Below are 22,437 nucleotides of genomic sequence, written 5' to 3' on the forward strand. Positions count from 1 at the left end.
CCCAGCCCTGAGCCCCTCCCACACCCCAAATCTCTCATCCCCAGCTCCAATGAGTTGCGGGCATCAACAATTTTCTTCAACTGGGTCCCCAGAAAAAAAGTTTGAAAACCACTGACTTAAACTCTTCATGGTAGCTCCCTGCACCCTCCTACCACAACTCTAGTGCACTAGAGTTAAGCAGAGAAAGATAATTCCACAGAGGAGTTTAATATTCTGAAATTTGGTTTTGTCTCAGTTTGGGAAAATAATCCCAAATCTTGGAATTTCTCCATGAAAGGCCTTGAGTCTGGGGCAGTCCCTCATGGGACCCAGGGACCCTCAGAGCCTGAAAGTGTGAGCTTCCAAGGAGCCACAGGCTGCCAAAGACTTAGGCAGACAAGCTGGAAGGAAAACCTGCCTGGCAGGCCAGTTTCTGCCATAACCCAACCTGGGTTCCATCAGAACTTAATCAAAATTAAACTGTCCCCATGGAACATTTTGATTTTTGACAAATCAGCAAATTCCGATGAGAAAAATATTTATCTGGAATTTTTGCAACCGACTCTATTGAGGACCACAATGCAGCCCTAAGGGAATATATGAGCCACTGGCCTTTTTCCTATTACAAAACCCAACCCCCTACAGAAGGTATACCGAAGAGGTAATAGCTCAGAAATATGAAGTGTATTCTTTTGCATGGTAGAAAGGGACAGGAAACATTGCAATGTATTTGGCCTCAGTATATTGCAACTGAATGCTTTACAACACATCTGGTTTATTTAAGCAGTGAAGATACATTTAACTATAAGTAGACCAAGAAGAAACGTTCCTCATCCTCCCCAGGTTTAATGACCATTTTTAAGGTATTTTCTAAGACTATTATTGATCCCATCCTAAACAGTATTTTGGCTGAAACTAAATTAAGTGGAAAAGCAATACCCTCTACTTTACGCTCTGGGTTGATGGGGTTTGAATAAGCAAATATAATGTAATAGTGCTATGTGGTTGGTCTTCGTTAGTCTGGATTAGGATTATTGATAAAGCAGCACATTTTTGTGAAAAAGCAGAGGGTTCTGAAGGATCCTAATGAAAAGAAAGGTGGGAATCTCTTCAGTACCTGCCTGAATCAGCAGCCGGTAATACTGTTAGCAGGATGGAAGCAGGGGAGGATGAAGTCGTTTCTTCAAGGGCACATGGGGTATTTAGTATATCTGACAGGCCTGCATGTCATCTTTCAGATCTCATTTGGAAATATCAGCAAGCAACAAAGAAAGGAACAAACTTATGTTCTGCTCTGCTACTCTAAATCATTCCACGATTAACATGCCAGGCCAGTTTTTGTATTATTTCTTTTCTTTGCAGTTAGTCAGTCATTGCTTTCCTATTTAATTATGTGTTGATTTATCACCTCCCGCATCACATCTTGGCACATATATGCAACAGTTCTAAATGCATAGTTACAACTGTACACAATGATAAGCACACTCAGTTCCAGTTTTCAAAACATGTTTCCTCCATTCTTTTCCTCCACTTAATTTTATACAAGGAAATGACTTTGGCCCCGGTATATACTCCATCCAACCAGAAACACTGATCTTCCGATTAACTTCAGGAATCGCCTTTGTCTCTTTTAGGAATGTAACATTGCCATGTGATGCCATATTGATTAGGTTAAAGATAGGCATGAAGCATGAAGTTCAGATCCTAAGCCAGATCCAAACATCTCCCAAAGTTAAATGTTGTTCACATGCAGGGTTTAGTTTGGGGCCGATCTCTGTTGGTTAAATGTATTATAGGATAATCTCATTTATTGAAAATCCATTGTGGAAAGGTTTCATTTCATCCAACCACATTAATAAACTGTTCACACTACTTCCCTTTTTGTCACAGTGAAGGTGGCTGCATTCCAGAGAGAATATCACTGTGTGAAGACAAAGATCCTTTCCAGAATCTCATTTGAATCTTAGAATAAACATAGGTTTAGTTTCACATTACTGCTAATTGTAACAGTGTTTCCCTTTCTATCCGTATATATATGAGCAAAAGCAAGAAAAACATGTTTCCTCCGGCCTCTCTTTGAATTATTTGATTGGCTTTCTACTTCATTAGGTCAGCTAATTTTGTTTTGCCTCTAATGTCACACCACGCATATACTTCCATTACAGGAAGCTTCAGCCGTAAGATATATTAATGGTTCTATGGCTTTGTAGCATGCGGTTAGGCATGTTTGTTGTTCCTGTTGACCCTACCATACTTCAAAGACGTTAGAGTTCTTGGCACAAAGCCACAAAGGGACTTAGGGGCTGTAATGCTCAGCATTGCAGCATCCAGATTTTAGCGGCTTAGCCACCCAGTGGACTCCACGAACCCTGGATTAGGCCTGGGGAAAGAGAGTTGGCTAAGAATGGGATCCACCAAAACCAGCACTTCAGATAGGGAGCAACCTAAGACAGTCAATAGCAAATGCTGAGGAGAGGGATGTGTCCTCCTAAACCCCATCCCCATGCCTAAGGAATTAGGTACCTAAGTTTGAGCTGGAGGGAAGTGCCTATTTTCTCTTGAGATACAGAGCAGTGAACCCTCTCCTGGAGTCTGGTGCCTAAGCTGTGTCTTGCAAGAGCAGCAGAGGCAATACTTAACTCCATACAAACTAGCTGGTTGCGCGGGTGAGGGGGAAGAGGCAGTGGGGGGAGGGGTTCCTTATAACCTTTATTCCAGTGGTAAGGCCACTCACCTGGGATGCACGCACCCCAGTTCAATTCCCACCTCTGCCTGATGAGGAGAAAGGAGTTCAGTTTAGGTTTCCTACCTTCCTGGTGGGTGCCCTAGCCACAGGACTAATGAGTCAGTCTCCGTCTCTCTCTGGCTCAGTGCATGTTTGTTTATTAATGGAACAGCTTCAACAGGAGTGAGAGAAGCCCACTTCAGAATATCCCATAGTTCCACATCCTGGTTGAGTGCCTTAACCATTGGATTAAGTCCTATTCTTCCCCCCACACACACACACACACCACCATCGTCACCAGGGTGGCTCCAGCTTTTTTGCTGCCCCAAGCGGCGAAGCTGGGGCGGGGGAGATAAAGCCGCGATCAGTGGCAGCTCTACCACGCCGCTTCATTCTGTGCTGGCAATTCACACGGTGGGTCCTTCCCTCCAAGAGGGACGGACGGACCCGCCGCCAAATTGCCACCGAAGACCCAGACGTGCCACCCCTTTCCATTGGCCGCCCCAAGCACCTGCTTCCTTCGCTGGTGCCTGGAGCCGGCCCTGATCATCACCCCATTTTGTCTGGAGTTATGCATGCTCTGAGAACACCTATTGGGTGAGACCCCACAGGCGAGATAGGCAGGGCAATGTCTAGTATCACCTACTTTGAGGATCCTGCTGGGGCTTAGGCCTCAGCCATCAGAACAAAGGCAGCAGTGCACATACCCAGAGGCAGAAACCCTAAGCACCTCAGGAACTTTAACAGCAGAAATGTAGACAACTCCAGGGTTAGGAGATACCCTACAGGGCTTTTGAGGATCACGGTGGATTTGGGCCTTTGTCTTCCTGTAATCAGAGGCTTGGGGACCTCAGTGCAAGGTTTATCTGCATTTTTCTTAACCTCATCCCCTCAGTGCAGGCTAACAGTTTCATAACTTTGCAGTTCTGTAAGTGATTCCCAAGGATCTCAGAGCACTTCACAGGCATTAATGAATGAAGATGCATACCTGTGAGGTAGTAAGCATTGTCCCCATTTTATGTAGGCAGAAACGGCACAAACAACCTGAATGACTTACCCAGGGTCAAACAGAAAGCTAGTGGCAGAGCCAGGAATGAAACCCACATTTCCTGACTTCCAGTTTAGACTGTGAGTCCCCTCTCATAGGGAACATCAAGCCTGGTATATGGTTAGCACAGGGATCAGCAACCTTTGGCATGCAGCCCATCAGGGAAATCCGCTGGCGGGCCAGGACGTTTGTTTACCTGCAGTGTCCGCAGGTTTGGCCGATCGCAGCTCCCACTGGCCCAGGTTTGCCATTCCAGGCCAATGGGGGCTGCGGGAAGCGGCGTGGGCCAAGGGATTTGCTGGCTCCCACTTCCTGCAGCCCCCATTGGCCTGGAACAGTGAACCGTGGCCAGTGGGAGCTGCGATCAGACGAACCTGCGAACGCTGTAGGTAAACAAACTGGCCTGGCCTGCCAGCGGAGTTCGTTGATGGGCCGCATACCAAAGATTGCCGATCCCTGGGTTAGCATTTCCAGATATGCAATATTAATATGACTTGGGGGGCATGGATCAGCATTCACATCGCACTCCCCATTGGCACACGGTCCAGACCAAGGAAGCTAATGATCCAACGAGCAGACCAAATTTGGTGATGAATCCTGGTCACATTCTACCTGAGGCACATTGCACATATGCTAAGAAGAAGAATATGGACTTGCTTGTATGTTTAGAAATATCATGGATGACATGGTCAAATTGTTTATTAACAGTGAAATGTAAATAAAGTCTGATGCTAGTTTTGATGTGTATGCATAAGAAAGCTAGTACAAGGATACGTCTTCACTTCCCGCCGGATCAGCAGGTAGTAATTGATCTATCGGGGATTGATTTATCCCGTCTCATCTAGACGCGATAAATCGATTCCTGAACACTCTCCCCGTCGACTCCGGAACTCCACCAGGGCGAGAGGTGGAAGCGGAGTCGACAGGGGAGCTACGGCCATCGATCCCGCGTCGGGAGGACACGAGGTAAGTTGATCTAAGATACGTCGACTTCAGCTACACTATTCCCGTAGCTGAAGTTGTGTATCTTAGGTCGATCCCCCCAGTGTAGACCAGCCCCAAGGAAGAATATGTAGACTTGGATAAACTATGTCAGCTAACTTCCTTTATGCCACAAGGATAAAGGCACCTGCCACAAAATCTCAACACCATATGTAGGGGCTATGTGGCGTATGTAACATGTGATCTGATGTGTGTATGTGCTGAGACCAAAACTAAGATTTAAATCTCATGATTTGTATAGCAGTGGCAAAAGCAGAGAGCAAATATGCATACACTAGCTTGTTCCTCAGGTCTTATGAAGAAATGAACGTGTTGAAAGACAGATAGTGCAAGGATCTAAAATAAAAACAAATCCATCCACATTGTCCTTGCAAATATATCTTTGATAGGAAGAGTGCTTGGAAATGTTTTTTCTCTTCCATTTGCTGAAATCACATGAAAATTCTGTACTGCATACATTGAGTTTAGTGGGAGAAAAAGCAGTTTATCATTTCTAACGAAAAGATTTGCTGAGGATAAAGACTCTTGTAAAATTGTAATCAGCTATAAAAACTGATAGTTTGCAAATCAAGAGACCGCTGAGTGTAGAGAATAATTTTCCTTTGTTCCTATGCTCTGGAAAACATCAGCATAACTCATAATAATGTGTTCCTTGAATACAGTTTCCATAGGTAGTTGGATCTTCAGCTCAATTATGAGGCTCCTCTAGGAGAATTTGCCAGAAGTGGAGACATGTTTTGAACAATGCAATGTTTTGTTATGTGGCATTTAACTGAAAAGAGAGAGGGCTGCAAATCCCTTTCATTTGTGAACTGACAGAATTAAAACATCTGAGGAATGATTAATCCATTAATTAAAATAATCGCTAAAGCATGCATATACTGTAGCAGCAATGTATTGCTTTGGGGCTTGATTTGGTCATCCTTATTCAGAGTGACTTGCACCTTATTCCTGTGAGCTCTTCTACAGAATTGAATGGGTCTACTCACAATGTAAGATGGCATGAGTAAGGATGGCAGAATCAGGCCCTTTGCAGACAAGTCTATTTACCTAATCTTTCTATTGCATGAGTCCTGTTCCTTTACAACTTTGTTTAATGTAATGGCATTTTTATGTTGCCTTTGGCTGTAGACATAGTATGATTTGGGAGATATATATTCACAAAGGGAAATGGCAAACTATAGTCCACATATTCCAAAGTCTTAAGCTGATATCTTTGCAAGTCTAAGAACAAATGTGCTTACCTGGCCAGTACTAATTTGTAGCAAGGACAATAGAAGCGCAGTCTGTTGTTTACCGGGTATCATAAGACAGTTGCACATAATCACTTGCCTGTATAATGAATTATGATAAGAGAAAGGCAATAAAAGTTAAAATGGAGGCAGAGGAAGCAAGGTGTGGGGAGAAAGCAGGAGTAGATGCTCTCTATTTTGAAGGTGAGAGAGTAATGTGATTCCCTTATTAACCATTCTGAGAAAGATGTGCAGCAGGCCATAATTTCAAATTAAGCCAGTTTTAGCATAGTACATTGATTCAGTGCCTAGGATACCTAGTGGCTACATTTGGCAATGTAAATCTAGTCTAGTCTCAGGCTGCTAATAAAGTACGTGAATGCCTTGAGTCAAAGTAAGCAACTTGAAGAAATAGGGAGCTCCAAGTAACCTCTGCTTTGTTAATTAGTACCCCGTTCATAGAGGGCTTGAACATATACCCTTGAAATCAGTGAGAGTTTTGTTGTTAACTTAAATGGGAACTGGATCGATCCCAGAATGATGTAGTACAATACAGTACAATGACACGTAACCAATCTACACAGCTTTTGTGAGTGGTAACTAAATAATATTCATAAAGTGCTATGAACGTGTTAAAGAATGATTGCTTGAGACAGCACCACTAGATTTAGGGTAAAATGTTCCTGTGCACCTCAATGACATAGGAGTCTAAGTCACATTTTCAAAAGTGACTTAAGCCCAGATTTTTAAAGGTATTTCAGTGTTTCTTTGCTCACTTTTTCAACATTTAACTGACTTGGGAGCAAAAGTCTTGTTTTCAGAAGTGAGGTAACAAACAGCTTAAATCCCATTGACTTTCAGTGAAACTCAAGCTACTAAAGGGCAGCTTTTCAAAGGCATTTAGGCACCTGACAAAGAAGATTGGTGCCTAGTGGGATTTTCAAAATGCTTGAGTGCCAGTTAACAGGTGCTTTTGAAAGTCCGAGTAGGCAATTATCTGCATGGAGGCTAAATACCTTAGAAAATCTAGCCCTTCGAAATTAAAACAAATCCCATTGACTGTCAGTGGGACTTAGGCTCAATAAATGCTTTTGAAAATGGGAGTTAAGCTCCTAAATCACTTTGGCTCTTTTGAAAATGTTACCCTTTGTGTGTCTCCATGAAACAAACACTGCACTCCAGGTCTTCATAAAAGTTCAGTGAGGTGATCGTGTCCCCACGTGTGAAATACATAGAATCAGAGAACTTTAAAGGGTTTGTCGAAAGCTACAGAAGGAATTGATATCAGGACTGGGGTGGGAGCTCAGGAGTTTCCGGCTCGCAGCCTACTGATGATACCAGTAAATCTCAGCTTTGTTAAGTGCCTTCATCTAACCTTAAGGCTTCACAGTAAACAAAAAAAAAATCCAGCAATTGCCGAGCCAAAATAAAATCTTAAATCATCAGTCATGCTTGGAGATCCCTATCATAACAGTGTCCTTTGAGCAGTTAAAAGGCCATTTGAGCAGGAAATGGGCTAAAAAAAACCCCATCATAACTTATAATATATTATAAAATATGTATCTTTCCTATTCTATGGCTTGATCTTGCACGCACTGAAACCAATGGGAGATTTGCCATTGACTTTAATGGGAGCATGAAGTCAAAATGGCAATAAATTCATTTGTTTAGGAACTGCACGCTTCTAATGTTAATTGACTAAAACGAAGCTTGCTTTTTATAGTAGCCTCTACACACAGCTCTCTTGAAATATGAAATCTAATCAATCTGGTTTTTATATCTCTAGACAGACTATGATTAGTAGACTTAGCAGGGTCAGAAACTAAGCTTGTCAGTCTGGTTAAAAGTACTTGTGGTTTGTGTTACTTATTGCCATGGATGACAGGGCACTAATGGTGCATTGTGTTTTTTTATGAATAGGAAATAACACTAATCTAAATATCTAATGCATAGGTAGACTCTAAAGACAGTCCTTTGTTGTAAATTCTGGAGTGGTTTTTTTCTTCATTGCCTCAGGTCACTTGAACAGTCTTTTTCAAATCCATAAAAACAGACTTGAGGCCTTGCTGTCATGTCTGACTCCATTCAAAAGCTTAGCCAGAGATGCTAACTCAATACCTATTGTAGGTACCCAGTAGGCAAGGGAGAGAGAATGGAATCTTCTCTCACTAGTTATGCTCATCAAAAAGAAGCTTTAAGGAGCATGTTGTTGAACTTAATGACTAGAACTACCCCCAGACAGATATCAAGCATCCTCGCAAGCTGTAGATAAGGTTCATTTGGTAACTTTTCTTTCTATACCAGCTGTTAGATGAAGGTACTTTTAGCATCCCGGGGCCTAGGCATTCTTCAGAATTGTGCGTCTTTAAACTGTTACTTCATTGATTCCCGAAATTTCCTAACTGAAAAACTGACAGAAATTTGACCATTTCATTGGTTACTGCCTTACAAATTCTATCGACAGCTGAGCATTAGCAATGAATTAATTTTGACACGTTTTTGAAATGTTAAATACACAAGTCTTTGCACCTGATATGCCCAAGATTCTCAGACTCATAGAACTGGAACATTTTCATCTACTGATTTTCAAGCCAGCGACCTCCAATATCTTATGTCCCTTATTTGAGAGATGACTGCAAACATTCTGTTGATTCAACTCAGTATAATGAAATGTGGGGCAGTCTGTGTTTGATCTCCTCTGTATTGTCAAGATGTGACTAGAAAAACCAGTGAGCATGAGTAAGAGAACCTTGATCCTGCTCGTCTCCATACCAAACTGATAGCCCAACCCTTATGATTGACAGTATTGTTTGTTATAGGGCATGCAGTACTATATATAATAAAGTACTAAGGGACAAACCTTGGTCTTGTTTCTCTTTGGAGCACTGTGACGAGAGCTGCAATGGCCTAGTGATGGTGCTCTTATGCATTCCGGATGCACAGGGCAGATACAAGCAGCATTCCTGTATACCAGTACTTTTGCTTTCTGGAAAAAGGTGCAGTGTGCACTTCTGTGATTAAGAACAGCCATTGAACATTGCCAAATCTCCTAGTTTACACCCCTTTGGGAGTGTTAGTGTCAGGAATCTGGCAATGGGTACTGTACACTGTAGGGTTTTACACAGACTCTGTTTAGATTGCTTCATCTAAATTACTGTATATGCAGTTTCCTGTTGGCAGATAATATATTCTTCCCTTTATAGAAGAAATTTCCCTTTTCACATTACAACTTTCTATCCTCCTGAGAATGTGGGGGAGAAAGGGAATTCTTGTTCTGGGACACATTATATTGTACCATCATCTGCTATTATCCTTCAATCTTCTGGTCTGTTCTTTTCACCGCCTCGCGTTTTCCTATGTTCTGTGTCCTTTAGTAAATGGTAAGAGAAGATGCTGTTTCTTCCAAATGAGCATCCCTTCTTGCTCTGCCCTGAGCTCTCTGCAACCCCAACTGCAAGTGCTACTTCAAACTTTGAAACATAACCAGTAAAAATAGAATTTCACATCCCCTCCAAAGAAATACTCTCTCAAATCTGGCAAGAAGGGGGCTTAGTTCTTTGCTATGCTGCAGGAACTAGATCTTAGATGTAAGATCAAGCCATAAAAACCTTTTCCTTTTCCCCACTGTAAGAAAACATGATCTGTAAACTGAGGGTGTTACCTTTGGCAGTGTAACAGACTCATGGTGCTTGTTATGTGGCTTTCTGATAAGGCTATTGAAGCTATACTCACAATTGCTGAAGTCATAAACACTACAAAGACTCTTATCTCCACAGATTGGTAATGGGATATGGAACCTTTCACTTCTAGGCTGCTGGAGTGAATCTGACATAGGTTACCAGAGAATGAAAGTTTTGACCTTTTCAGTGGCCTACCTAAAAGTTAGTGGTCTTGGTCCAGATCCTAATGGACACACACACACACACACACCATTGATTTCACCTAACCTGCTTAGGTGCTTTCAAAAATCCCTGTAGGTGTCTATCTGCATCTATAGATGCCTGAATACCTTTGAATATCTGGTGCATCACAATTATTGGGAATTTCAGCTGAAAGACCAAAGATTTAATGGACCTAATATCTTTATAATTATTTTTGCAGTTTTTGATTAATCACCTCTTTAAGTCAGGACTGAGGTACATTGGTTGAACAATCCAGATGAATGGTATCCATGGTTCACCTATTGTCTCCATTCAAAAGTCACTATTTGCCAACAATTTTCACACAGTGTGGTGTATGAATTACCACAGTATTTCTTTATATTCAAAAATAGGAGATATCTGTGGAAATTGTATGGTAATGGTGAGCAAATATATAATTTTAAATGGCTTTCATTTGTTGTAAGTAGAGGACTTAAGACTCAGTTCTGTAATTCTGTTACCCTGGCAACTTTCACAAGCATTAAATTGAAATGTATTTAAATAGTAACAGTAAGAATAGTACACTGAATAAAAACAAACTTAAAAACACTTATGAATTATTTTAAAATATTTAAACATACCAGAGTAGATAGTTTAAAAAATGGTTAATGGGTAATATTAAGGTTTGTAGAATTGAGCAATGATCGCAACATGACTGAAAATCAATTAACTTGTTTGAAATTGTAATATAATTAGTAGTTCTGCCAATCAGTACACAAATGCTTCCTGCAAGAAACTGTCAATTTTTGGATATCTTCCAACTAAATAAATAATTTATACATATCCTACTTGCTCAGAATCATATGTAGTAAATATTTAAGCTATTTTATTGTTATGCATTTTTAATCATTAAAAATATTGAATAGCTGGGTGCCTTTTGTTGAATAAGTGCAGGCAGAGAATCCAGTTCTGCTCCCACCAATTTCAGTGCAATGTTTCCAGTTTATATTAGAGAGCAAGATCGTTAGGCCCTGAGCCAGCAAAGCATTTAAGCACATGCTTAACTTTAAGCACATGAGTAATCCCCTTATGTCCCAATCCAACTCCCATTGAAGCTGATGGGAGTCTTTCCAATAACTTCAGTCGGAGTTGGTTTAAGGCCTTAATGAACAAAATCAAAGGTGATTTGACTACAAAATCAGATACAAGGATATCCTCCTGAATTTAATTTTGGAGCATTTTGTTTTGATTCAGTCAAAGGAATACAGTAATGATTTTTCTACACTGTAACCTTAACTCTAGTTTACAATGGAAAAGAGAGTGTTGTTTATTTCACAATCCTTTGGATCAGGCTTTTTATACAACAGAGATTGAAGTCAGTGGATTACAAAGCACAAAGAGAGATAACAATTGACCAGTTAGTTTTAAGTCACCAATTTCTTATTTCCACAGTGCCACCAGTGATTCGTGTATATCCTGAAACTCAGGCACAGGAACCTGGCGTATCCGCAAGTCTCAAATGTCACGCTGAAGGCATTCCTAATCCCAGAATTACCTGGCTAAAAAATGGCATTGATATCATGCCAAAATTATCCAAACAACTGACACTCTTAGGTAAGGACAGAATTCTGGGAAATTTATGTACCGTTTAAAAAAAGGAGTTAAATGGTTTATGTTGCACCTAAAAATAGATGTTTTTCTTTTGCTGTCACGAAAGTATGAAAATTATGTTCCATGACCTCTGTTCTTTTTTTCTATCTCTTTCTCCAGTGATTTTTCCATAAAGTACAATGTTGCTTGGTATTAATGATAACAGCATTCCATTAAAACACCGTGTACCTTATACTCCACTGCTTCGCTCATGGTTTAAATCAGGAACAATCAGAAAGGCAATATAGTACATTCATTTTGTATAGATGTAAATGACTATACGAGACGCAAATCTACTGAGAATACTGACTCATGTGTCTCCCTTTTCAGATTAACATCTGCAAATGAAATTATTTCTCATTGCTAATTTTAGACCCTCATTTCCAAAAGCTAACAGAGGGCAGGATCATGTGTAAATTGTACTTGCAATACAAATATAAGGAAACGAGACCTCACCTAGCACAGTTAAAAGGGTTTTTTTAAATGATAGTGCATTATAGGAGAACAACACAATAGGTGGGATTGTGTAGAAAACATTAACACCCTCTACTAAAATGGTGAAAAATCAGGTTTTCATTGATTTGATGAAAAAAAAATTGTGTAGTATTTGTATGGTTTTGTGCCAAAAAAAGGCAATTTTACAAATTTTTACTCGAGGCAAATAAGTGAGATGTTGCATTCTGTTTGGGTGTGGAATTTCACTTTATTTCTTTGTGGGAAGTCTGTATTTGACACTAGGAAAAGAAAACACTTCCATCCTCTAGCAATATGCAAATTCCTCAAAATCTCAGTTTAAACATGGAAAATATTCAGAGATAAAAACTTGTCACTTTGCAAACCTATAACAAGCCTCTTTAGGAAGCTAAGGCATTTGAACAGCTATGTTACAGCAGTGAGGAACAGTTTATGGATGTCTTTGTTGCAGCAAATGGAAGTGAACTTCATATCAGTAGTGTTCGATATGAAGACACCGGTGCCTACACGTGCATTGCTAAAAATGAAGTGGGAGTGGATGAGGACATATCTTCTCTCTTCATCGAAGATTCAGCCAGAAAGACTCGTAAGCTTAATTTTTCCTTTATCTTTTTAGGAACCCACTATTTATTTTGGTTCTAATGCTATGTGGTTTATCTGAAGTTACCACTTCCCCTCTTTGGTTTTAATCACTGTGTACGGTGCGGGCGGGAGAGAGAGAGAGAAGAGGGCGGCCAGGGCTACAGCAGAGGCGCTGTCACGCGGCCCCTCCCGCTGCGCTGCCTCCTGCCGCGAGGGCTCCGCTCCGGTCGGCAGAGAGAGAAGGAAGAGGACTGCCCTGCAGGGCACTCTGGTTCTCCGCGCCGCCGCCCCCTACAGGGCAGCCGGAGCGGAACAAAAAAAGCGGCCGTGCCGCCCTAGGATTGGGCAGAATGCTGCCTCGAACAATCTGCCGCCCCAAGCACCAGCTTGCTCAGCTGGTGCCTGGAGCCGGCCCTGGTGATTACAGAACGGGGCTCTAGTTTGAGAAGATATCACATGAAGTATGATAGAAGACTTGAGGGTCTTTTGTGTGTTAGGGTTGTGTTGAGATATGGGCATAAATAGCTTTTCTACATTGCTAATATTTTTGGATGTAAAAGAATACAACCGAGAGATTTCTTCTAATGACTGCCTGATTTTAAAAATGAAATTTCATTGTTCTGTTTGTACAGACTTTTCCTTTTTCAAGACAAATAATACTCAAAATAGCCAAATATTGGATGCCTAGAATAGTGATCTGTGAAACTATTTTAACTTTAAGGGATGTCATCAGTTCAGATTGCTTGAATTTTTTAGTGTACCTGTATCACATTGAAAAGAATCAAAACAGTTTTAAAAATATTAAAATTATTTTCCATAACAAAGACAAATATTTTGCCGTCCAAATCTTAGCCACTGTCTTCTGAAGAGCTGATTGGTTGCCACTTTGGAGTAACTCTCCAGAGTGCTTCTGTATATGATGCTTCTAAAGGTTCTGCAGATGGTACATGGGTGGGTTGATATTTTAGGGCTATGTGTAAACAGGATTCTGCTGCTTAGGTCACCTCCCAAAAATACACCACGTTCTGAATTAGATGTTAACAATAGATACACACAGTCATGGCAATACTTGGTTCATTAAATAGAATTGTGTGCAAATATCTGTCACTTTCACTTGAACCCTCGGGCAAGGGAAATTATACTATGGTGAGAAATAATTTGAAATATTACAAACCAAAATTCAAGTAATATACCGAAGGATGTTGTTTGAATCCTAAATGAAAATATAGTGTTGTTGCGTAACATTTCCAGAGGAAATACTGGAAACCATTTCGTTGGTATAACTGTCTGTTCTAGGCTTCAGAAAGATATTATATTTGCTTAATGAAAATGTATGGGAAATCGCTGTCTGTAGTGTACCTACAATTACATTCAAGAGAATATTCTGTACATCAAGGCTCGATCCTGCAGTCTTGGTACAGGCAAAACTCTCATTCATTGTAATGGGAATTTTACCAGTGCAAGGACTGCAGGACTCTCCCACAAGGAGAAGTTTGACTTTGGAAATGTCTTTTTTTCCTGATGCTTTATTCAAATTAAATACTTTGCCTGGATGAATGCTATGAAGTTTTTACAAATTAAGCAATTCACTTAAAATCACAGTGTTAATTCAGTTAACTGCTACAATGAAAATTTTGACATTGTATGTTTTTTTTCTTTTCTTGATTATTTTCTGGCTTTCCCAATTTTCTGATGCTGCAGTTGCAAACATACTGTGGCGAGAGGAAGGTACTGCAGTAAAGTTGTTTTGTTGTAGTGATAATGTGCTTGTCTGCTTCAATAATTCCATAATGGGCCATTCTCCACTGACTTGCCACTAACTTTATCAGCTCTCACGGCTTTCAGATTAAATATCAGACCAGCAGTCCAAAAGCCACCCTTCACATAATAGATGTCACTTTCGTGATGTAAATCCTGTACATATTCCCTTAGATTTTTTTCTATCAAATTATAGATGATCATGATATATTTGAAATTGTTGATTTGGCACAAACAATTACTAATGCAATTTAATGTCAGATTCTTAGCAAATATCAATAGCTTAACAGAATTTCCAGAACAACTATGAGCTCAATTTACTGCAAATGAACAAATGTAAATATAAATATAAGTTCCATTTTTAAACATGTGGATCATGCTGTCCTTTGCCTGTTCTTTAAGAGTATGTACAAATGTTTATTATGTAAACCACACACACACTGCTTGTGTTCATATGTGTTGGGTGAAACCATAGTTATTGCTCCCTCCAATCCTTTAAATAGATGTGGGGCACAGGATGCCTCATTTCTTCTTGTTTTAATTGGCAATTAAGAACTCTAATCCGATCAGATTTATAGTGTGTCCTGCACAAGGTCAAAATTTCTGTAACGTGAAGGCTAAATTAGAGAAAAAGCATCCTAAGTAGCTAATGGACTCAAACTCCATCAGGAGACAGTTGTGGCCAACATTTGATTTGATTTTGTGTGTGCATATACTGTAATTATGTGCAAAAATGGGTATTAAGATATCTAGATACCGATTTGCACATACAATGGCAGTAAATGAATATGCAAAAATATCTAAACAGTTGTGCTCCAATTGGATATTTTACAGTTTATCCACTTGCATATGTACAAGCATATATTATCCAACTGCATGCACAAATGTGGAAATTTGGGCACTTTTGGGGTCTTGCATGTGTGCCTCCAAGCCACTGGAAAAATTGGCCCCTGGATTGTAAAACACCCACTAAAAAGATATGACTGTTTTGGGTGTTTTTTTTTTTAAAGTCCAGTCACAAGCTGGTGTTGGATTGGGTGCAGGCTTAACTTGTGCATCTTCCACACCTACTAGCATTATGGATCAAGTCTTCACCAGTGAATAAATAGTTCTTGAGCAATTTCCTTAATGTATCTGGCACAAGCATCCTTTCCTTCTGCCATCAGGCAAAGCATATATTTCCATCCTACTAGTTGAGAGTACAAGGACCATTTCACACCCGGTCCTCTACACTATGCAAAGAGAGGCTCTTATTGCATCACTTGGCTTAGGGCTATTAGTTTTGCTTTGGCTTTGCCCTGAGGATTTTAGAGGCATAAGGAAAGTGACAGTTTTCAGTGACCTGTAGTTCTTCATCTTGGCATATGAACACCCAGAGTGTATCCACTGTCCCATTCTCTGCAGTAGTGCTGATGGCATATGTGTAAAAGCAGCAGGTTTTGGATCATTACAAGTGGCAGGATCACTAACTTGAGCAGATTGTCCTGAGACAGTTCTTCCCTATTCCCAACTCAGCACCAGCTACTGTGTAATACACAATGATGGAGATTGTTTCTCCACTGCTGAGCTTCATGTAAATTGCACTGTGGGCATTTAGATTTGCTCCATTCCAGTGTATAGTTTGCTCAGATCGGAAATTGCTGTTGAATTAAATCAGTCAAGCGTCACCTATGTAATGGTGCATGGTTGTTTATGTACTGTGTATCCCATGTTCTACCTTAAAGATCCTCAAAGGGTGGGGTGAGAAAATTTTACATGGAATAAGCAGACAGAAAAGGAATTAAAGGAATATGTAAAGTTGAATAATAGTTCTACTAAATATAGTGTAGTTACTGTAAACTGACCAGAATCAAACCTGCACATTTCTAAATTAAATTAAATTCTGAACATTTAGAGGGAGAAACAGTGCTAGTGAGAGTAGATTTATTATCAATGTTCCTGAAATAACTGTGTGTTTAGAATATGATTATATAAATCTTTGCCTACATATTAGAAATTAAGTTGTAAAATATTTGATCTGCAAATTCATTCTAGAGAAAGGAGCCAATTTAGTATGAGAAAACTTGGCAAAGAGAAAAGGCTGGATGAGAGAGCGCTTTTTGTTTTGTTTGTTTGTTTACATTTTATTTTACTTATTTTTCCTTGCTGTTAAAATTAAAGCTGGTGATTTAATAAACATTATTAACCAAAAGGATGGGTACAGCTGAATCCATTAAGGTGATCAAATTCTCATGTTGTCATATTACAATAAATTAGATATTGTAGTAAACTAATGATGTGAGTTAATTACTGTATGTTGTGTTGCATGAAGCAAGCTTTTTCTTTAAATCAGAGTTTAAATAATTGCAGTTGATCATTGAAAGAGGGCTATATTTTCAAAAGTTTTCATATACACAACTATAACCCAGGAAATGAACGCACATAGCATGCTCGGCCAGTTTCATATAGAATTGAAAGTATATGCAATAATTAATGCTTTTATGTGCATGTATCTTGTACAGTGAAAATAGTGGATAGAAGAGTGGGTGGCTCAGATACAGAATTAATCATCACACTATTTTCAAAGCTGGAATAGTTTTCATTATGTCTGGGCCAAGGGAGGACAGGGAGAGCACGCAAATAAATAATCATCAGAATTATATATGTATATAAATTTAAACATGAAAGCCTTGTATTACCAGTTTTAGCTATTTAAATCCTTCAATCGATTTGGATTAGAATGAGGAAAACCATTACATAGATTGCCCTAGTGATACCAATTGGACCATTACTGTGTGTAAGCCAGTCAAGATTGAGGTGCATGTTTTTGATATGACAGTCAAACTCCAAGGGTTAACTAGTGAAAAGTAACTTTTGTGTTAAAAAGCTGGATTGAAAATTGCCGACCATAAGAGCATTTTAATTTAATACCCTGTAAACCCTGAAAAGAGTGTTATCTTCAACAAACATCTTAATGTTTTAAATAGTGCCTGGTCCTGCTTCCATTGAAGTTAGACACAAAATTCACACTGACTTTAGTGGAAGTAGATTCAGGACCATCATGTTAAAATATTGCCAGGTAACTGAAGTAAATTTGAAGAGTAACTCCAAATCTGCACAGAACTGAAGGCATTATCAAGCAGTGTTTTTGCTATTAGGGGCTACTAAAAGCTGAAAAGTGCATTCATATTCTTAACCAAATCATCAAATAAAATAACACGAATAATGTGCATGCAGATAATAACAGGCATCTATCACAATTGTCGTAATTTATTGCATGACTGTTTTCACTTTTTAAAATGAAACTTTTATTTTACATATGCAAATTCATTCACTCATTGCACAAAGGGCCAAATTCTGCTCTCCGATACATACACTCAGTTCCCATTGAAATAAGAGGGAGTTATGTGCATGCAGTGAGGATGGATTTTGGTTACAATGCCTGGGCAAAATGACCTGGTAATGTACTTCTGGAAAATTAGCCCTTAGCACCTACCAATCTACTTAGTCCTTAGGTAGAACCTGAGTGGAAATTCAATATTTATGCTTTTTTCAGAATGCATGATCCCTCACTGTGGCATCACCTTTAAGGATCACAGCTCCTGTATCCGCTTGATGCCTTAACTGGGGTATTTCTGTGGTATGGTTCAGAGGCTAATCTTAAAGCATCCGATTCTCAGTGCAGCGACAAACATAGTCAAAGCTAAAAAGTCTCTCTACATGCAGTTGTACTCTGAAGCCAGATATTTGACACCAAGATCGTTTAGATTTAAGAAACACCCTCCCATGCTGAAATGTCATTTAAATAAATACAGCAAATATTTTATGAAATTTGCTAAAACTGTTAGTCCCAATCATATGTAGTTCTTACTGTAAAAATCTCCTATGATGATTCAGGCGCCAATCCTGGAAGCACTTAACGCATGTGGAGTAATGCTTTAGATGTGAGTCTTCCTAATAGGATTTATAGATGGTAATCTAAGGAGAACTAGTCCCAATAGTGTGGAGTTGCTCATGTTTCTAAGTGTTTGCAGGATCAGGACCTTATTTTCTATGGAGCAAATTTTATTAAAAACAAAATTCTATATCACCAGTGCCATGGAAGTTTGGCAGATAAGTACACTATCAACATTATCTGAGATAACAAAGGCCATCGGAAGAATTTATTTAGCAGGTGGTATAAAAATTTAAAGAGTGTTGGGATCTTTCTGAGTATAGTGTTTGAAAAGATTCCCTAACCCATTTATAAGATATAATTTACTGCATTTGCATGTAGCTGAAGAAGAATCAAACTATCAATGGTGTAGGGCATTTCTGCTCAACAGAAATGTGAAATTATAATCTTACAACAGAAATTCACTGAGAAGCAGCCAGTTTTTCAAAAGCTCCTGGAATGCCCCAGTTTTGATAGCTATTGCTATTGCAATGCTGAAATATTCCACATTTGTGAATTACAGTTTGCAAAATTTCAAAAATGTATTTGTTTTGGTGGCTATTTTTGGTTCATGCAGATGGTTTTAGACTACAGGATGGATTTTTTTAAATGTATTTCATGAAATAAGCAATGCTTTTATTCATCTTTACAATTTGCAAATTGCAAAAGGTCAAATTAATTGTAACTGTGTGACTTTGAGGGGTTATTTTGTTTGTGTGTTTTTAGCTGACAGTTCCTTCTCAGTTGCCTAACAGTTAGCAAGCTATTTCCAGTGTAAATGGGAAAAGAAAAAAGTCATGATTTGGCAAGGTTAGAATGTCACAGACATTCAAATTCTGAGACAGATACAATCATGGAAGACCTCAAGATATTTCCCTATCTTTGTTACTGCCGCCACCAAAGCAATGTGTTTTTGAATGTGTCTGTACCTCCTTCCTCACACCTTGAAGCCCTCGTTATGACATGAAGTTTGATTTTGTGAATGCACCAACTGCATCCAAATTACCAGTTTTTATGTAAAGTGATTTTTTGTTGTTCTTCCAAAAATAAAAAGTCTAGAAATGTGGTTTTGTTGTTTTAAATTCTGCTTCTTTCGCTTTGTATTTTTTTTCTTAAAGGCCTAAGTGTGGGAAATATGTTTTATGTCTTTTCCAATGATGGGATCACAATCATTCAGCCAAACGAATGTGAGATCCGAAGACATATCAAACCCAGTGAGAAGATTTTTACAAGTTATGTAAGTTTTTGTTTTGTTTTGATTTTTTGTAATAACCTATCCAAGTCATCTGTCAGCTTGTGGTCCCTAGATTTTGTGAAGAGGCTATACAGTAAGAGGGAAAAGTTACATTAACAAAGTGTCCAGTTGAGGATGTGCAAGGCGGGGATTTGTGGCCATGCAAAAGGTGAAGGAAGTTTAGCCTTGGAATCACAGTGTGTCTTGGGCCTGGCTTGCCAGTATCCAACACCTTGCATAGTCATTTCCAACTGTGCCAAGTGGATATAAAATGCTACCAAATCAGAACTGGGCCACAAAGCAACTAGGTCTCCCCAGCTAAGGGCTGCCCCATTGTGGTCCCTGCTAATGTAATACTGGTGTAAATGGCTTTTATGCCCCCTCCCACATTATACAGCCTCCGGGTGCAGGTGGTGAGGGAGTGTTGGTGGCAGGACAGGGCATGCAACTGGAATAGTACTGTGTTCTGTGTATTCTTAGCTGGCAGATGACCACTTGAGATATGGCTCAGGAATCAGGGAGCCACAACCAGCTGTTTTGCAATCCCTGTCACAGCTGCACCCAGGAAATACTGAGCTTTGGGCCTAAATCTATGCAAGGGTTGGTACTTCCACAGTACTTGTTCAATACAGTTCTTCTTCAAGGCCCTATGGGTGCTCCACTTCAGGTCCATGTGCATCTGTGCAGCCCTTGTTCAGAGATGTTCAGTTAGCAGTGTCTGTTCAGCCCACACATGCGCCTTATGCCTCCTCATGCCAATTACCGAAGTTATATAGGGGTGCACAGGTGAACCACCATCAGTTCCTTCTCAGCCACCTCAGCCGGAGATAGAACTCTACCATGTCTACCTGGAGCATGCCTTGGCTTTTGTAATATTTCTGTAGTTGTTAGATAGTTTTTATAGTTAGTTAGATAAATAGTGAGAGGATTGTTTTACTCCTTTTCTTCTTGGGAAGACTTATTTTTTCCTGGTAGGGCATGCCTGGCTTGCCAGGTTTCACACTTTGTCTCTCCTGCCAAGAGACTATACCTGTGAGTGACAGCCACACTTAAGTGTGTTCATTCCTTGCAGGAGTCCCACATCTCCAAGAAGTGCAACTTCTGCCTGGCCTTCAAATCCAGGGGAAGGAAAAACAGGGAGATTAAACTCAGACTGCTAATGAGGAAATTCCAGGGGTGGTTTAGAACAATTTATTGGACACATAGGTGACAGTTCCTCTACAAGTGAGGAACTCCTTAGACTGGTGGAAGAACCAACTCAACATCTGTGCAGATGTTCCTTTCTGTCAGCCAGCCCCATCAGTGACTTTAATGATGCATCGCCTCAGTACCTGCACAAATCAAGGCAGTCTCCACATCAGTCTGTTGGCATTCAGGGCTGTCAGGGCTTGCCTTCATTTCCTACCCTCATAAGGGGCAAATCAATCAGGGTCATGACTGACAACGTATCTTGCACATTCTATATCAGCAAACAGGGAGCAGGAAGATCTCCCTCTCTTGGCCCTGAAGTCATGAAGCTATGGAACTGGTTCATAGCTCATCAGATCCGAATCTCAGTGATCTATCTCTGAGGGATTCAGAACACCACAGCCAATGTCCTCAGCAGACATCTCTCGCAGGCCTACAAATGGGAGCTAGACACCCAAGTTCTCCCCAGCATATTCCTAAAATGAAGACTTCCAGAGATGGATTGCTTCACCACCTCCAGGAACAGGCAGTGTCCTCTTTTCTGCTCAAGAGAGGGTCTGAGCCACCACTCCTTGGGCGATGCCTTTCTTCTATCTTGGAAGAACTATCTGGTCTATGTGTTTCCTCCAATGTTACTGATATTAACGGTGATAAACAATATCAGGCAGGACAAAGCCAGAGTTATTCTAATAGTGCTGACCTGGCTAAAACAAGCTTGGTACCTTTACCTGTTCACCCGTGTGTCCAGCTGTCATTCAAGCTCAGAACCAATCCTCATCTCCTGTCACAGGATGCAGGTCATGTGCTTCTTCCCAACCTAGTGGTTCTCTGCCTCAGGGCATGGCTCATGGGGTTAGAATCTTCCTGCTCTATGGAAGTACAACAGGTATTACTGAACAGTAGAAAGAGGTCAACCTGCACTACTTACCTGCAGAAATGAAATAGATTCTTCCATTGGTGATGGTGTTGCTGCCTTTCAGTCATCCTGGATTATCTGTTGGCTCTAAAGAAATTTGGGTTATCAGCTAGTTCAGTTAAGGTCCTTCTGGCTGCAATATCAGCCTTTCATCTTCTAGTAGAAAGATTCTCCATATTTGCTCATCTGGTATCATGTAGGTTTATTAAGAGTCTGGGGAATCTCTGGTCTGCAACCAGATTGCAGGCAACATCTACGGTATTACTGAAGACTACCAATATCTGAAAAATGTTGGGCCACTACCATGGGCTTCAGTACTTATGTTTTTGAAACATTATGTCCTGATCCATGCTGTCAGATCTGATGCAGCATTTGGTTCTGCAGTACTATCTTCAGTTCTGGACTCTATTCCAAAGCTCCCTTCTCCATCTAGGGATGCTGCTCAGAAGTCCACCTGAAGTGGAGTACCCATAGGGACACTACTGGAAGAAGAAAAAGAGGTTATTTCACTTTGTGCAGTAACTGCAGTTCTTTGAGATGTGTATTCATGGGTGCTCCACTACCTTCCCTCCTTTCCCTCTGCTTCAGACTGTTCCTTAGGGAATGTTTGGGTGGATAAGGAACAGAGGAAGGTTCATACACACACTCCTATAGCCTCGATATCTGGCACAAGGATGCATAGGACACATGCACAGGCCCAACGGACATAGCAAACTGAAAATCTCTGATCAAGGGGAACACACACCTGAAGTGGGGCACCAAGAGGGGGACACATCTCTAAGAACCGCAGTTACTGCACAAAGTGAGTAACCTCTTCTTCTGAAGGGTAGATATGCAATTGGTCTTCACTTCAGGTCTGATCCCTTCTGGCAATCC

At 40.2% G+C, this 22,437-nt stretch overlaps 1 protein-coding gene across 2 annotated transcripts in view; it reads left to right on the top strand.

The window, feature by feature from the left end:
• FSTL4 (follistatin like 4) overlaps positions 1 to 22,437 on the top strand; it is a 475,057-nt gene that overhangs the window by 431,559 nt on the left and 21,061 nt on the right. The window contains exons 9-12 of one of the 2 annotated variants that reach the window (XM_034779252.1): positions 11,299 to 11,460; positions 12,422 to 12,556; positions 14,254 to 14,280; positions 19,342 to 19,460. In XM_034779252.1, coding sequence (XP_034635143.1) covers positions 11,299 to 11,460; positions 12,422 to 12,556; positions 14,254 to 14,280; positions 19,342 to 19,460 — 443 coding nt within the window. The remainder of the gene's footprint in view (positions 1 to 11,298; positions 11,461 to 12,421; positions 12,557 to 14,253; positions 14,281 to 19,341; positions 19,461 to 22,437) is intronic. The other variant, XM_034779253.1, reaches the window with a different exon arrangement.

Source organism: Trachemys scripta, chromosome 8, assembly GCF_013100865.1.
Source record: "Trachemys scripta elegans isolate TJP31775 chromosome 8, CAS_Tse_1.0, whole genome shotgun sequence".
Lineage (NCBI taxonomy): Eukaryota > Metazoa > Chordata > Testudines > Emydidae > Trachemys > Trachemys scripta.